General features: G+C 39.0%; 2 protein-coding genes across 2 annotated transcripts; both read left to right on the forward strand.

The window, feature by feature from the left end:
- Positions 1-1,283: 1,283 nt before the first annotated feature.
- LOC122780027 (extracellular calcium-sensing receptor-like) lies at positions 1,284-8,007 on the forward strand (the record flags this gene model as incomplete). Its single annotated transcript, XM_044042786.1, has 9 exons — positions 1,284-1,453; positions 1,609-1,903; positions 1,984-2,070; positions 3,635-3,826; positions 4,660-4,929; positions 4,990-5,193; positions 5,536-5,755; positions 6,427-6,543; positions 6,654-8,007. Coding segments are annotated over 9 exons (2,451 nt in total), but the record flags the coding sequence as incomplete, so codon positions are not given.
- A 1,624-nt stretch (positions 8,008-9,631) lies between these two features.
- On the forward strand, positions 9,632-16,282 carry LOC122780026 (extracellular calcium-sensing receptor-like). Its single transcript, XM_044042785.1, has 8 exons — positions 9,632-9,863; positions 10,012-10,306; positions 10,388-10,474; positions 11,060-11,251; positions 12,351-12,884; positions 13,857-14,081; positions 14,807-14,930; positions 15,035-16,282. Exons 1-8 carry the CDS (start codon positions 9,814-9,816, stop codon positions 15,934-15,936), a joined length of 2,409 nt encoding a protein of 802 aa, XP_043898720.1. The 5' UTR covers positions 9,632-9,813; the 3' UTR covers positions 15,937-16,282.
- Positions 16,283-17,747: the final 1,465 nt, after the last annotated feature.

Consider the following 17,747-nt stretch of genomic DNA (forward strand, 5'->3'; position numbering starts at 1 on the left):
AAATAACTAAATAAAATATTCCATTTAGCCCACTTTAGGGCTCACCCTAGACTAAGGACACAGATTCAAAAGCAGTTGAGTTGGGATTTCAAAAATAAACAGTATTTTATTTTCCATATGATTGCTTGAAATATTAATTCATAAAACATTAAACTGTTTCACAGTACTCACACACTCAAACTACTCTTTACACCCACAAAGCTGTGCCTAACTAAACATGACACCCGGGCGAGGGCTGGGGACGAAAATTTGGAAAACCTCCCTCAATTGGCTAAAATAAGCTGATAAGCTGCTCTTCATTCTTAAATCACAGCCGAAGCTCAGAGGGGATCAGGTTTTTGCAGTTGCAGCCCTTAAATTGTGTTGTGGCCTACCATTACATATGAGGCAGATCATTGTCTATACTCACATGTTTTGTCTTTTCTGTTTTGTTTTGTTCTTTTCTTTTTATTGTTTTTATTAAACACAGCAGTTGACCAAACAGAGAGACTTTGGTAGCTTTTCATGTTTAATGTTTAAAGATCACACAGATTCTATACGAGTCCTTAAAAGGACTTAAACTCGGTCAGTAGGTCACATAATCTATGTTTAGTTCTTGGTCTGATCATGCTACCAAGTTACATGTATGTACTGTAAATAAAATGTTGTACCATTTGCCATTGGGATGACACTTCAGTGTATACACAGGACCACAGAATCATTTTAGCACAAAATTACTGACAAATTTGAAGTATATGTGTTATGATAATATGACAGAAATACTAAACAGAGACCCAAACAACTTTATATTAATTGTAAACACTTGCAATGTTGAATATCATTCAAGAAAAGTTCCTGGGGTCATGACAAAATCAGCTCTGAAGAAAAGTCTTTACTTTCATCTTTATGACAGTGACCAAACAGTAATCAGGAGAGAAACAAATGTCTGTTGCCTCTTTACATCAAAAAATAAATAATAACAGGTACATTACCATATGAGACTCTATTTGTTTGTGTATTTGTCTTTACTTTGTTTTGGGCCTCAGCTTTTTCCCCACTGTTTGCAATAACTCACTTTAGTTCCTGATTGTGGACTACTGTCCAATCCAAAGCCACTCTGTTAGTAATAAGATGCAAGACTGAGAAGGTGTGATACTGTAGCCTTTATAAAGTGCCTTATCGTTTCCTCTGTCCCTCTCATTCTCTCCTCATCCCAGTGAAACATTATGACTTCACTTGTTTTATTTTCTTTGCTTTACTCTCTCAGTGTCCTCACTTTAACTGATAGCTCACTTTCCAGCATCACCACTGCAGCTCCACCAGCAGCCTCAAAGTGCACTCTTCTAAACAGCTTCCAGCCAGGATTTGTGGTCCAGGGTGACTATGTCATTGGTGGGATTTTCCCCCTTCATTATAATCTGAAAATGCCAGACCATAACGACACCTACAGACCACCACCAATAAATTGCAATGGGTGAGTTTCATAGATGACAGTGGGAGGATTTAATTTTTTTTGTTCCTCTAAATGATGTCTATTTTTGCACTCTTAATAATAAATGTGTGAGTAGACAGAATGTGTTTATACTCATTCGAGTTTGTATATGAACAGACTACATTCATCTGTATCAGCCACAAACTATTTCCCAGGGCTTTCCGGTGGGCTCAGACTATGAGACTGGCAGTGGAGGAGATAAACCAGAATCCAGTGCTGTTGCCGAATCACACTCTGGGCTACACAATCTTTGATTCGTGTAGATATCCACTGACAGGACAGAGCGCTGTTTTATCGATGCTGAATGGGGTGAATGAGGAAAACTCTTCTATGTGCACAAATTCCTCGTCACTCCTCGCTGTAATTGGGGCTTCTGCATCTGCTCTATCTATTGTTTTGTCAAGAATCTTGCAGCCATTCAGGATCCCCATGGTAACAGTGACTTTATTTATGTCAATCATCACAAAAAATTTATCAATATCTCAGTAACACTGTACTCTGTTTTTTCTCAGATCAGCTACTTTTCTTCATGTGCATGTTTGTCAGACAGACAAAAATATCCAACCTTCTTCAGAGTAATTCCTAGTGATGATTACCAGGTAAGATGTAAAACATGTGGTAAGTTATTGTTTTCAGTCAAAGCGCGACACATTTACGACTCTGTCATTAGAAATATTTATTACAACTTAGCATTAAAATGTAAAATCAAAACTATGAATAAACAACAGGCAAATCTTTAAACACTGAGCAATGGATTTAAATATATACGTTTTCTTCTTTCTTATATTGTGTTTGTCTTCTTTGCAGGTTTGGTCATTATAAAAAGTAATATATGGTCTGATGATAATCATCAGTGTATTTAAATATATTGTCTATTATAACAATCTTTATTATTGATGTTTGTCAATGTCTTTTTCATTGTTAGTGTTTCTGCTTGTTTTAGAGTCTTAGAAACCACAGCACTGCTTACATTTTATTGAGATGGAACAAAATACGTTTAGTCCCTATCAAATAATCAGTGTTTGGAATAACGATGTTTAAAAGAACGGCGTTAGGTCACGGCGTTATTTTTTCAGTAACGGGGTAATCTAACTAATTACTTTTCCCGTCGTTACAGCGCCGTTAACGTTACTGGACGTAAAATGCGGTGCGTTACTATGCATTGATTGAATAAACTGTGTAATCCCAATGCACCTCTGGCTCACAGCCAGTGAGGAGGTGGGTGAATAACGAAGTAAGCGATTATGATTGACCAATGCAGAGTCACGTTTCACGCATTCCAGCATACGCGCCACACACACACACACACACAACTGCTAAACAGAGAATCGATGAAGCAGCAGAGATGGCGAGTCAGGATTCCGATGTAAAGTTGGCATTTTCATTGTTTGTGTCGATAAAATCACTTCTTCAAATTCATTGTGATCAAAGGCAAGAATGTACATGTAATGTGTACATTATGTCCCGGAGCAAGAACTCCGTTGTAAGCAATTCTAATTTAATGAAGCATCTCACAACGGCACATGCATCTACTAAGTTAGTTGCCAAAAACACCGATTATTGAGAGTTTGATTTATTTAATAAAGAATAAGACTACAGAGCTAAACACACTTTTTTGTTGTTTAAAAGTTTACTTTTGTTGTCTCAGGTTGAGAGAGTTTGATTTAATTTGCTAGAGTTAAATGCACTTTATATGGTGTAACTGTTTACTTTTCTTACAAAGATAATACTTGAAGTGCAGGATAAACATCTTGCCGTCTGTCGACGTGCAATAAATATAGAAAGTTGTGTACAAACATCTCGTCTGTTGTACTCATTTCAACTGACTTGTGAAAAAAAAATCCAAATTCTTTGACATATAGCAACTTTTTTTTCACAGTAACAACTTACTTTTATTATAAAGTAATTCAGTAACTAACTCAGTTACTTTTTGGAACAAGTAGTGAGTAACTATAACTAATTACCTTTTTAAAGTAATGTTCCCAACACTGCAAATAATACATCAATATTTCTTTGTTCTGCCAAACTTCCGTCCTTGATCATTTACATAATACAAACATGTTATAACAGCGCACAAAACCAAATCATTCATGAAGATATTGCTTTCTTTCATCAAGTTTTTGATAAGTAATTGAGTTGATTGTCTTTTTCTGTTGAGCCCAGGTGAAAGCCTTTGCACAGCTGCTGGTGCACTTCAACTGGACTTGGGTGGGGCTGCTGCGAGTAAACAATGATTATGGCCGCTTTGCTGCAAAAGGTTTACTGAGAGAATTACAGGACACCAAAGTATGTGTAGCGTACCAAAAAATGATTCCTCTGCCCTACAATCGTCAGGCAGGACTTAGGATAATAAAGGTATGAAAACACTGTAGGCACTATTGACTTCTACCTTTAAATGGTCTGTATTTATATACATAATTTCTAGTGTTGATGACCACTCAAAGCTGCTTTCCACTACCGTTTTTGTCATTCAACCATTCACATAAATCACACATTTATACATTGCATCTATGTGGAGAACATATTTGTGTGTCACACATCTTTCATACCTATTCACATACTGCTGGCACAGTAACTGAAACTCTAGGGGCTGGGTAGAGTGGCAATTTGATGCCATAAAAAATGAACTAAAGTTTTTATAGGGTTTTAGAGTTCCTGTTTCAGTTAAAGACACTTTTGTGCTGCTAACACATACTAACACACCATTAAAGCTCCTATTAGTGGACCTACAGTTAACATTCAGTCATGACGTGAATTGTAACTCTCTGACCATGTATCAATAAAAACATTTCCAAAAAACATTTAGTCCACAATAGGTCAATACATGGGCATTCAATCAAAAATGACTAAAGACTCACAAAACACGAGACAATGTCCAGAAAATGAAGAGGGTCAAAAGAGGAGGAAGATGAATGATGTCACAGGTAAAATTATTGAGGCAGAGCATAAAATCTCCATGGTTGGTAAATACAGGGTGTGAAGTCAAGAGACAATGTTAGTACCAAAATAAAACAGGGAATGATGAAATATGTAAAACAAACAAACAAAAAAAGTAATTTCTTCAAAATAAACTCCTGAAATATTGCCTTATAAGGTCTATACTAGAAATACTATTATCACTGTGTACTTTTGAGTTTTTCTTATTGTCACTCAGTTTTGCTTTTGTCATTATCTGACCCTCTGTAAAGGTGATGCGTAGCTCTACTGCAAAAGTCGTGGTGGTATTTGCAGCTGAGGGGCAGGTGACACCTTTCTTGAGAGACTACATGACTCAGAACATCACTGGAATACAGTGGGTGGCAAGTGAAGCCTTGGTCACAGCATCAGTCTTTTCAGGGAGAGAGTATTACCCTTACTTGGGAGGAACCATTGGGTTTGGCATCAGAAAAGGTCATATCCCCAGATTGGGTGAATTCCTACAGACAGTAAACCCTAAGAGATATCCTGACAATGTCCTGGTGCATGAGCTGTGGGAGTCTCTGTATGGTTGCAGTCCTTTTCCATCCTCTGTCACCCAGATGCCGCCCTGCTCAGGGCAGGAGTTTCTGCTGGAACAGCACTCAGCCTACATGAATACATCCAGCCCTAGAGTTGCCTACAATGTATATAAGGCTGTATATGCCATTGCTCATTCCCTGCACAACCTCCTTCTCTGTCAGCCGGGGAGGGGACCTTTCCAGAACAAATCATGTGCTCAGAGCAACAACATACACCCTTGGCAGGTACTGTATAATCCGCTATTTCTTCCCATTACAAACTGGGGGTCAAAGCCCAATGGTTGGCCTTGTCGTTTTGTAGGTTGACTTCAGACCACAATTACTATCTCCCATTTACCAAAGTCAAGTGGCACAACTGTACATATGGCAAACACATTTTCTGTGCTGCATCACAAATCTAAATGTTAATCTATAAAAAGATTTAAATTCTAAGTGACACATATTTTAAAATAGGGCCTTCAAACCTCAAAATGCTGAGGAATGGGAATCTCTGCACGACAGCATTTTACTGAAAACCTGGTTTAAGGCAATTCAGTGTTTCATGTTGTGCATTTCCTAATTTTCAAGCTGCAACACTACCTCCAGGAAGTGAACTTCCAGATTGCTGGTGAGGAGGTGGACTTTGATGCCAAGGGCGACTCTGTACCCTATTATGATATTATCAACTGGCAGAGAGGCCCACAAGGAAACATTGAATTTGTCAATGTGGGTTTGTTTGATGGAACCAAGGCTGTTGGAGAGGAGCTGTTGATCCAGGAGGACGCGATAATGTGGGCAGAACATCAGAGTGAGGCAAGCTGCTCACACTGTGTTTTTACCTTCATCAGATGCCAACTGTTGAAGTTCTGTAGGTTGAGGTGGAGGTAAGTCAGGTGGACAGAACAGACTGGATCTGATACAGGGTCATTTGTTTTCATACAAAACGGAGATTCAAGGCCCAGCTGGACTAGGACAGTGGATAGTCGTTTGGTGAACGACTATCCACTGTTGTTGTCCTCATGGATCATTCTTTATGGAATGTAAGAGTGAATGGATGTTTGTCACTGTAGACTGGACTGGTGACCCGTCCAGCTCCTTGTGACCCTGATGTGCAGGACCAAGCGGTAGAAAATGAATGAATACTTCTTCATGACATTAAATCTGTTGAATAAATATATTTAACAGAACCACATGTTATGGAATAGCTTATGGGCAGGAACCTATTCCTAAGTGTACATCTCATGACCATCAAACAACTGTTTGATGACTACCAGCATACCTGTAGTCTAGACTGACTTCTGCAGAACAAATATATCAAACCAACATAAAACTCAAAACACTGTGTCAAACACACTTGATAAAGTAGAAGTGACACACACTTCATTGACAAGACGGTTTGGAGGAATTTCCCATTTGTCAATAGATTAACTAATGAAATGTACCAATATCAACATATGGTCTTTCCACTCCAGGTGCCAGTATCTGTCTGCAGTGCCAGTTGTCTTCCAGGTTTCCGGAAGGCTGTCCGTCGTGGGGAGCCTATCTGCTGCTTTGACTGTGTACCATGTGACAGTGGCAAAATTAGCAATCAGACAAGTGAGTTTAATCTGAACAATAAAATGTCAAAGTAAATCCATTCTTACAGTTGTAGCACAGAAGTAATGCAATACTGAAGATTGTTAATACGTTCTTCCCTTTAGACTCAGTAGATTGTGCAATTTGCCTTGAGGATTTCTGGTCAAACAACGACAGAACAGCCTGCATCTCCAAGAAAGTGGAGTACTTGACCTTCGACTCATTGGGAATAGCCCTGACAGTGATGTCTGTGGTGGGCGCCTGCTTCACTCTGGCTGTCTGTGGAGTCTTCTTCTGTCACAGACACACAGCCATCGTCCGTGTGAATAACTCTGAGCTCAGTTTCTTCATACTGTTTGCACTGACTCTGTGTTTCCTGTGTTCTCTGCTTTTCATTGGAAAGCCAACATATTGGTCCTGCATGCTGCGCCACACTGCCTTTAGCATCACATTTTCACTGTGTATTTCCTGCATCCTGGGGAAGACCCTGGTGGTACTGGCTGCATTCACTGCCACCAGGCCAGGGCACAACATCATGAAGTGGCTGGGGCCTAAGCAGCAGAGGACCATCATCTCCAGCTGCACTCTGGTTCAGGTGGTTATCTGTGCTGCCTGGCTCATTGATGTCCCCCCGTTTCCATCCAGAAATACACAATATGAACATTCAAAGATCATACTGGAGTGTAGTGTGGGCTCTAGCCTGGCATTCTGGTGTGTTCTTGGATATATTGGTCTGCAGGCCTGTCTGTGCTTTGTATTGGCTTTTCTGGCCCGAAGGTTGCCGGGGAACTTCAACGAGGCCAAGTTCATCACATTCAGCATGCTGATCTTCTGTGCTGTGTGGATAGCATTCATCCCTGCTTATATCAGCTCCCCTGGAAATTATGCAGATGCAGTTGAGTCATTTGCCATCTTGGCTTCCAGCTTTGGCTTATTGTTCTGTCTATTTGCTCCAAAGAGTTACATTATTTTACTGAAGCCTGAAAAGAATACAAAACAGCACCTGATGGGGAAAGAAAAGAATTGATGAAACACAAATGAACCCACAGTTATTGAGTCAGTAGCAAATGGACTTATAAATTTCTTTCAGTGACTTATGGATTTCTAACCATTTAAACATGTTTATTAATCAATGTTGTTTTCATATTGATATATCTTTACAGCTATGACACTGTAGTGCACAGAATTGATCCAAATCACAACATTATCTCAACACACTTGATATAGTATGACAGAATCCTCACAATATTTTCAATAATTTTTGTTTTATCAATCATAACAATAAATACACTAAATATACAAGATCAAAAAAGAGAGTGGTCAATTTGTTTGCTGTCAAGAAGATTTAGATTACATGGAACTTTCACAGGATGCTTGCAGAAAAGCAGTTATTACAATATGTGTAACAAGACAACATAGAAATATTGATCATTGGTCATTTCCATGGAAAAACATAAACTTTGGTAGACTACAACAAAATAAACAATGCAGTGATATTTCCACCTTTGGTAAAGTCTCCATCATAGCTATTGAACATTTGTATCAGCTCTCACCAGTTAAAGGAAAACGTCTTTACACAGAGCAAATAAAGACCAACTTATGCAGAAATACTTTGTATCACATAGAGTTGACAGAAATAGTGCAACAAGAAGATCAAGACTGCAACTCACATACATAATATACATAGATAATACAACTTTTTTGCCTGTTAAACAACATTGATAAATGTTCTCTATATAGCTCTTTTCTAGTGTATAGTTTTGCTATTCTCCATTCACTCACTCTTTTATACTGCACATCTTTCATACCAATTCGCCCACTGCTGGCTCAGCCCTCAGGGGCAACGTGGGGTTTAGTTTCTTGCCCATGTCAACTATAAGAGCCGGGAATTATTTAACCCAAATAATTCCACTTCAAAGATGACTCACACACTCAATCTACTCTTTACACCCACAAAGCTGTGCCTAACTAAACATGACACCCGGGCAAGGGCTGGGGACGAAAATTTGGAAAACCTCCCTCAATTGGCTGAAATAAGCTGATAAGCTGCTCTTCGTTCTCAAATCACAGCTGAAGCTCAGAGGGGATCAGGCTTTTGGCAGTTGCAGCCCTTAAATTGTGTTGTGGCCTACCATTACATATGAGGCAGATCATTGTCTATACTCACCTGTTTTGTTTTGTTCTTTTCTTTTTATTGTTTTTACTAAACACAGCAGTTGACCAAACAGAGAGACTTTGGTAGCCTTTCATGTTTAATGTTTAAAGATCACACAGATTCTATACGAGTCCTTAAAAGGACTTAAACTAGGTCAGTAGGTCACATAATCTATGTTTAGTTCTTGGTCTGATCATGCCACCAAGTTACATGTATGTACTGTAAATAAAACGTTGTACCATTTGCCATTGGGGTGACACTTCAGTGTATACACAGGACCACAGAATCATTAGAGCACAAAATTACTGACAAATATGAAGTACTTCAAAATATGACAGAAATACTGAACAGAGACACAAACATCTTTATATTAAATGTAAAAACTTGCAGAGAGAGAAACAAATGTCTGTTGCCTCTTTACATCAAAAAATAAATAATAACAGGTACATAACATTATTATATAATTATCACTCTATTTGTTTGTGCATTTGTCTTTTCTTTGTTTAGGGCCTCAGCTTTTTCCCCCACAGTTCAGCATTAACCCACTTTAGTTCCTGATTGTAGACTACTGTCCAATCCAAAGCCACTCTGTTAGTAATAAGATGCAATACTCTTTATAAGATGTTTTATAGTTCACAGAATACATTCATGCATGTAACAGGGCAAAAGACCAAATCATTTATGAATATATTGCTTTTCATTTGTTCAAGTTTTTTAATGTCCACAATATGAAACTGTGTGAGTTGATCTTCTTTTTCTGTTGAGCCTAGGTGAAAGCCATTGCACAGCTGCTGGTGCACTTAAACTGGACTTGGGTGGGGCTGTCCAATCCAAAGCCACTGTGTCATAAATAAGATGCAAGACTCAGAAGGTGCGATACTTTAGCCTTTATAAAGTGCCTTATTGTTTCCTCTGTCCCTCTCATTCTCTCTTCATCCCAGTGACACATTATGACTTCACTTGCTTTATTTTCTTTGCTTTACTCTGTCAGTGTCCTCACTTTAACTGATAGCTCACTTTCCAGCATCACCAGTGCAGCCTCAAAGTGCACTCTTCTAAACAGCTTCCAGCCAGGATTTGTGGTCCAGGGTGACTATGTCATTGGTGGGATTTTCCCCCTTCATTTTAATCTGAAAATGCCAGACCTTAATGGCACCTACAGACCACCACCAATAAATTGCAATGGGTGAGTTTCATAGATGATGGGAGGATCTTTTTTATTTGTTCCTCTAAATTATGTCTAATATTGCACTCTTAATATAAAATGTAGTAGACAGAATGTGTTTATAAACATTAGAGTTTTTATATTAACAGACTACATTCATCTGTATCAGCCACAGACTATTTCCCAGGGCTTTCCGGTGGGCTCAGACTATGAGACTGGCAGTGGAGGAGATAAACCAGAATCCAGTGCTGTTGCCGAATCACACTCTGGGCTACAAAATCTTTGATTCATGTAGATATCCACTGACAGGACAGAGAGCTGTTTTATCAATGCTGAATGGCGAGAGTGAGGAAAACTCTTCTATGTGCACAAATGCCTCGTCACTCCTTGCTGTGATTGGACCTTCTGGATCTGCTCAGTCTATTGTTGTGTCAAGAATCCTGCAGCCATTTAGGATCCCCATGGTAACAGTAACTTTTATTTATGTCAATCATCACAAAAATGTCATTCTTTTCTCAGTAACACTGCACTCTGTTTTTACACAGATCAGCTACGCTTCTTCATGTGCATGTTTGTCAGACAGACAAAAATATCCAACCTTCTTCAGAGTAATTCCTAGTGATGACTACCAGGTAAAATGTAAAGCATGTGGTCAGTTATTGTTTTCAGTCAAAGCTCGACACATTTACTTCTGTCATGAGAAAATATTTTTACAACTATCTTTAATGCTATGAATTGTAAAATTAACACTATTAATAAAACAGAGGTAAATCTTTAAAATATGAGAAATGGATTTAAATATATAAGTTTTCCTCCTTCTTATATCCTGTTTGTCTTCTTTTCAGTTTTGGTCATTGTAATAATCACTGATGATAATCATCAGTACATTTAAATTATTATTATTATTTTGTATTGTTATGATCTTTATTATTGATGTTTGTCAATGTCTTAATTGTAAATCTTTATGCTTGTTTCAGAGTCTTATATATAGCACTGCTTACATTTTACTAAGATTGAACAATGCTGGTGTCGTCCCAATAATGAAATAATACATCAATATTTCTTTAAACTTCCTTGCTTTATAGTTTACAGAATACATCCATGTTATAACATGGCAAAAGACCAAATAATTTATGAAGATATTGCTTTTCATTTGTTCAAGTTTTACAATGTCTGCAATATGAAACTGTGTGAGTTGTCTTTTCTGTTGAACCCAGGTGAAAGCCATTGCACAGCTGCTGTTGCACTTTAACTGGACTTGGGTGGGGCTGCTGCGAGGAGACAATGATTATGGCCGCTTTGCTGCAAAAGGTTTACTGAGAGAATTACAGGAAACCAAAGTATGTGTAGCGTACCAAGAAATTATTCCTCTGCCCTACAATCGCCAGATGGGACTAAGGATAATAAAGGTATGAATACCCTGTGAGCACTGTTGACTTATACCTTTAAATGGTCTGTATTTATATACAGCATTTATTGTGTTGATGACCAGTCAACACTGCTTAACACTTCATTTTATGTCATTCACCCATTCACATACATTCACACATTTATACATTGCATCTATGTGGAGTACATTTTGTGTCATACATCTTTCATACGGATTCACACACTGCCAGCACAGTAATGTAAAGATAAGTGTCTTGCCAAAAGAAACATCAGCATGTAGACTCGTGGAGCCAGGAATCAAACCCTCAACCTTTCTGTTGCAAGAAGACTCACTCTACCACTGACCCAGCATTGCCCCTTTAATGTGTTCTTAGCACAAGATTAACACTCTTTAACTCTAGAGTGGTGACTTGATGTTATAAAAAATGGACTAAAGTTTGTATAGTGTCTTCAGTTAAAGACACTTTTGTGCTGCTAACACATATTAATACATACATACATTAAAGCTCCTGTTTGTGGACCTACTGTTGTCATTAATCTTAGACACTCCGGGAGAAAACTGTATCTTTGTCTTTCATCCATTTACGTCATCATGCCCATATTTGTTCCAGAGAGGAGAGGAAGGGAGTCATGACGTGGATTGTGACTCTCTGACCATATATCTAAAAAAAACTTTTCCTAAGAACATCACTTAACTAAGTCCACAATAGGTCAATACATGTGCATTCAATCAAAAATGACCAAAGAATGACAAAACATGAGACAATGTCCAGAAAATGAAAAGGGTCATAACACGAGGAAGATGAATAATGTCACAGGTAAAATTATTCAAGCAGAGCATGAAATCTCAATGGTTGGTAAATACAGGGTGTGAAGTCAAGAGACAATGTTAGTACCAAAATACAAAAGTAAATGATGAAATATGTAAACAAAACCTGAGTTGACTTTGACAAAAAAATATTTTCTTTAAAACGAACAACTGAAATATTGCCTTATAAGGTTTATCCTAGAAATACTAGTTATTTTTCACTGCGTACAGAGTTTTTCTTATTGTCACTCAGTTTTGATTTTATCTCCTTGTAAAACCCTGTCATCTACATTATCTGACCCTCTGTAAAGGTGATGCGTGGCTCTACTGCAAAAGTGGTGGTGGTATTTGCAGCTGAGGGGGATATGACACTTTTCTTGAGAGACTATATGACTCAGAACATTACTGGAATCCAGTGGGTGGCGAGTGAACCCTTGGTCACAGCGTCATTATTTTCCGGGAGAGAGTATTACCCTTACTTGGGAGGAACTATTGGGTTTGGCATTAAAAAAGGTCATATCTCCAGACTGGGTGACTTCCTGCAGACAGTAAACACTAAGAGATATCCTGACAATGTCCTGGTGCACGAGCTGTGGGAGTCTCTGTATGGTTGCAGTCCTTTTCCATCCTCTGTCACCCAGATACCGCCCTGCTCAGGGCAGGAGACTCTGCTGGAACAGCACTCAGCCTACATGAATACATCCAGCCCTAGAGTTGCCTATAATGTATATAAGGCTGTATATGCCATTGCCCATTCCCTGCACAACCTCCTTCTCTGTCAGCCAGGGAGGGGGCCTTTCCAGAACAACTCATGTGCTCAGAGCAACAACATACACCCTTGGCAGGTAGTGAATAATCCACTATGTCTTTACCATTACAAACTGGGGGTCAAAGCATTGTGGTGGGCAGATGGACCTCAGACCACGATAACGATCTCCCATTAGGATAAAGCGGTAGAAAATGGATAGATACATACAGAGACAAAACAACCATTCAAACAATTGCGCTCACTCTCACACCTGTGGTCAATTTAGAGCAGGGGTGTCAAACTCATTTTGTTCATGGGCCACATACAGCACAATTTGATCTCAAGGGGGCTGGACCAGTAAAAATAGTAAAATAATAGCATAATAACCTATGAACAACGAGAACCCCTTTGTTTTTCCTCCTTTGTTTTACATTTACTGAAGGATAATTTTACAAAACATGAAATTTATTGAGAAATATAAGTGCATTTCAACAATATCATGCCTAAATTTACTATGTACACAGCACACTGGATATATAAAGGCACAAACATTTAGTCACAGGTATCTGGAGCTTTTGACATTACGTTTAGATTAGTGTGAAATTTTAACAAATTCATCCTGTGGGCCGATTGGACCCTCTGGCGGGCCGGTTCTGGCCCACGGGCCGTATGTTTGACACCCCTGATTTAGAGTGTCCCATATTGTACATATGACAAACACAAAAATTTAAAATTAAATGTATTTAAATCTTAATGAAATATGTTTATCAATATTTTAACAATATTGTTTATTGTTCCATTGTAAACACAGCACTGGACTTCTAACTTATGGCAATAATTGTCAATTAATGATTGATTTACTTATAATGTTAGACAAGACATTTCAATTTCCATGTGATGTGTTTACTTTAACGTTAATTTACATTTCTACGACTGTACAAATTTAGTTTGGGATTTTTAGGGAATTTGAAAACTCAAATCTCTGAAGACTACGAAGCTCTGCAAGACAACATTTTACTGAAAAAAACACAATTCAGTGTTTCATTTTGTGCTTTTCCTAATTTTCAAGCTGCAACACTACCTCCAGGAAGTGAACTTTCAGATTGCTGGTGAGGAGGTGGACTTTGATGCCAAGGGCGACTCTGTACCCTATTATGATATTATCAACTGGCAGAGAGGTCCAGAAGGAAACATTGAATTTGTCAATGTGGGTTTGTTTGATGGAACCAAGGATGTTGGAGAGGAGCTGTTGATCCAGGAGGACGGGATAATGTGGGCAGGACATCAGAGTGAGGCAAGCTGCTCACACCGTGTTTTTACCTTCATCAGATGCCAACTGTTGAAGTTCTGTAGGTTGAGATGGAGGTAAGTCAGGTGGACAGAACAGACTGGATCTGATACAGGGTCATATGTTTTCATACAAAACGGAGATTCAAGGCCCAGCTGGACTATGATGTGTTTGGTGACCTTCTATCCAGTGTTGTTGTCCTCATGGTTCTTTCTGTATGGAATGTAAGAGTGAATGGTTGTTTGTCTCTGTGTGCTGGACGGGTGACCCGTCCTGGGTCTGACCCAGCCTTTTGTCCTATGTCAGCTGGGATTGGCTCCAGCTCCTCACGACCCTCATGTGCAGGATAAAGCGGTAGAAAACGAATTAATCTTTCTTCATGATATTTAAAGCTTCTGAAAGAGCGCGCACATATTTACAGATAAATATATTTAACAGAACCACAGGTTATGGCTTAGCTTATGGGCAGGAAACCAGTCCTCGGTGTCCATTGTAACCATGCGATGATCAAAAAGTTATTTGATGACTAACATCATACCTGTAGTCTAGACTGACATCTTCAGGCCAAAAATACGTATCTAACCAACATAAAACACTGTTGAACACAGTTGAGAAACTAGAAGTAACAAATACTTTATTGACTTTGACAAGTGGTTTTGAGGAATTGGCCATCTCTTAATAGATTAACCAATAACATTTAACAATATCAAAACATGGTCTCTCCACTCTAGGTGCCAGTATCTGTGTGCAGTGCCAGTTGTCTTCCAGGTTTCCGGAAGGCTGTCCGTCGTGGGGAGCCTATCTGCTGCTTTGACTGTGTACCATGTGACAGTGGCAAAATTAGCAATCAGACAAGTGAGTTTGAGCTGAACAATATAATGTCAAAGCAAATCCATTCTTACAATTGTAGTACAGAAGTAATGCAATACTGAGAATTGCTCATACTTTCTTCCATTTAGACTCAGTAGATTGTACAATTTGTCCTGAGGACTTCTGGTCAAACAACAACAGAACAGCCTGCATCTCCAAGAAAGTGGAGTACTTGACCTTCGATTCATTGGGAATAGCCCTGACAGTGATGTCTGTGGTGGGCGCCTGCGTCACTCTGGCTGTCTGTGGAGTCTTCTTCTGTCACAGACACACAGCCATCGTCCGTGTGAATAACTCTGAGCTCAGTTTCTTCATACTGTTTGCACTGACTCTGTGTTTCCTGTGTTCTCTGCTTTTCATTGGAAAGCCAACATATTGGTCCTGCATGCTGCGCCACACTGCCTTTAGCATCACATTTTCACTGTGTATTTCCTGCATCCTGGGGAAGACCCTGGTGGTACTGGCTGCATTCACGGCCACCAGGCCAGGGCATAACATCATGAAGTGGCTGGGGCCTAAGCAGCAGAGGACCATCATCTCCAGCTGCACTCTGGTTCAGGTGGTTATCTGTGTTGCCTGGCTCATTGATGTTCCCCCGTTTCCATCCAGAAATACACAATATGAACATTCAAAGATCATACTGGAGTGTAGTGTGGGCTCTAGCCTGGCATTCTGGTGTGTTCTTGGATATATTGGTCTGCAGGCCTGTCTGTGCTTTGTATTGGCTTTTCTGGCCCGAAAGTTGCCAGGGAACTTCAACGAGGCCAAGTTCATCACTTTCAGCATGCTGATCTTCTGTGCTGTGTGGCTAGCATTCATCCCTGCTTATATCAGCTCCCCTGGAAATTATGCAGATGCAGTTGAGTCATTTGCCATCTTGTCCTCCAGCTTTGGCTTATTGTTCTGCCTGTTTGCTCCAAAGAGTTACATTATTTTACTGAAGCCTGAAAAAAATACAAAACAGCATCTGATGGGGAAAGAAAAGAAATGATGAAACACAATTAACCCAAAGCTATTGAGTCAGTAGCAAATGGACTTCTTTCTTTCGGTGACTTATGGATAACTAACCATTTAAAAAAAAATGTTCATTAATCAATGTTGTTTTGATATTGATATTTCTTTACAGATATGACTCTGTAGTGTACAAAATTGATCCAAATCATAAGGTACATTATGTCAAGACACTTTTATATATTACAGAATCCTCACAATATTTCTTTTATATCAATAATAACAATAAATACACTAAAGAAGCATGTGCAAGATCAAAAAGAGGGTAGTAAATTTGTTGGCTGTCAAGAAGATTGTGATAACAGGGAACCTTCATAGGATGCTTGCAGAAAAGCAGTTATTACAATATGTGTAACAAAATTACAGAAATATTGGTTCTTGACTTGACTCTAGACTAGCAGAGGTGGGAATTCAACCCACAATCTTCCAGCACAAAAATGACTCGCTCTATCCCTGCACATCATAAGAAGTGTCAGATGGTCTCTTCAGTGGAGTGCATACACTCTCTCTCTGTATATGCAATACACTGACAAGTATATACAGTTGCAATCAACATTATTCAACCCCTGCTCCAAATTAGGTTTATTGGCTAATGTACAAACTAGCAGCTGTTTGCAATAAACACATCAAACAATAACACTTTAAATATCTTAACACAACTAATATTTTAAGTGGTTCCTTCAATTTCAACACCAAATGCCACTTTGAACACATCTTTAGTACTTAGTAGAGCACCCTTTTGCTTTTATAACACCAGCTTCTGGCAGAATCTTAGCCAATTCCTCAGGGGCAAAGGCCACCAGTTCCTTAATATTCTTGGGTTTGCATGCTCCAACAGACTTTTTCAAATCCCACCTTGAGACTTTCAGTGGAGTTCAACTCTGGTGGCTCTGATGGCCACTCTAGCATCTTCTAGGACAAACCTTGGTGGACTAAGCCTGGGATTATTGTCTGGTTGGACGCCCAAGCTTCAGCTTCCTCGCAGACAGCGTGACATTTTCTCCCAGGATTTCCTATAACTTGATTTAATCCATCTTTCCCTTCACAGGCAATAATGGATAAGGATTTTAAAATGGAGAAAGAGATAAATTCAGTGGTCAAATCAAGTTTTTTCCATCTGTGACTTTTATCCAGGGTTAAGCCTCTCTTTCTCGTCTGCAGCTGGTTCAGAATGCAGCAGCTCGTCTCTTAACTGGTACTTGTAAACATAAGCAAAATCTCCCTTGTTCTAGCTGGACTTCACTGGCTTCCTGAGCGTTTTAGGATTGATTTTAAGATTTTATTATTAACATATAAATCATTGCACAGACAATCTCCACAGTATCTCATAGACCTTTTAAAACCACTTAATTTATCCAGGACACTCAGATCATCTAACCAGCTGCTTCTGGCTGTCCCGAGTACTAGACTAAATCTTAGGGGGGACGAGGCCTTTTCAGTTGCAGCTCCAAAGCTCTGGAATGCTCTGCTGCCACATATTCGGCTGTCCCCCACACTGCCTTTTTTTTAAATCAAACCTCAAAACGCGCTTTTATTCCTTGCTTTTGCCTCAGCATGAGAGTTGCCTATTTTAATCCATCTTTCCTTTCCTATTGGTCTTAATGCTTTTATTATTTTAATGTTCTGTTGGTATTAAGTTGGTCTTAGTGTTTTCTTATGTTGTTTTATGTCTAACTGCACAGCACTTTGGTCAACTTTGTTGTTTTTAAATGTGCTTTATAAATGAATTTGGATTGGATTGAACTAAAACATGATAACAGAAGCATGAACATTTATATTACATAGCTGGAA

This window comes from Solea senegalensis, linkage group LG13 (assembly GCF_019176455.1).
Source record: "Solea senegalensis isolate Sse05_10M linkage group LG13, IFAPA_SoseM_1, whole genome shotgun sequence".
Classification (NCBI taxonomy): domain Eukaryota; kingdom Metazoa; phylum Chordata; class Actinopteri; order Pleuronectiformes; family Soleidae; genus Solea; species Solea senegalensis.

What these genes read in the sequence shown, in the direction of transcription:
- LOC122780026 (XM_044042785.1), top strand. Translation starts at nt 9,814, where the DNA reads ATGCCAGACCTTAATGGCACCTACAGACCACCACCAATAAATTGCAAT. An exon ending in TGGGACTAAGGATAATAAAG is followed by an intron (nt 11,252 to 12,350) that starts GTATGAATACCC and finishes CCCTCTGTAAAG; the next exon opens with GTGATGCGTGGCTCTACTGC. An exon ending in CAAAATTAGCAATCAGACAA is followed by an intron (nt 14,931 to 15,034) that starts GTGAGTTTGAGC and finishes TCTTCCATTTAG; the next exon opens with ACTCAGTAGATTGTACAATT.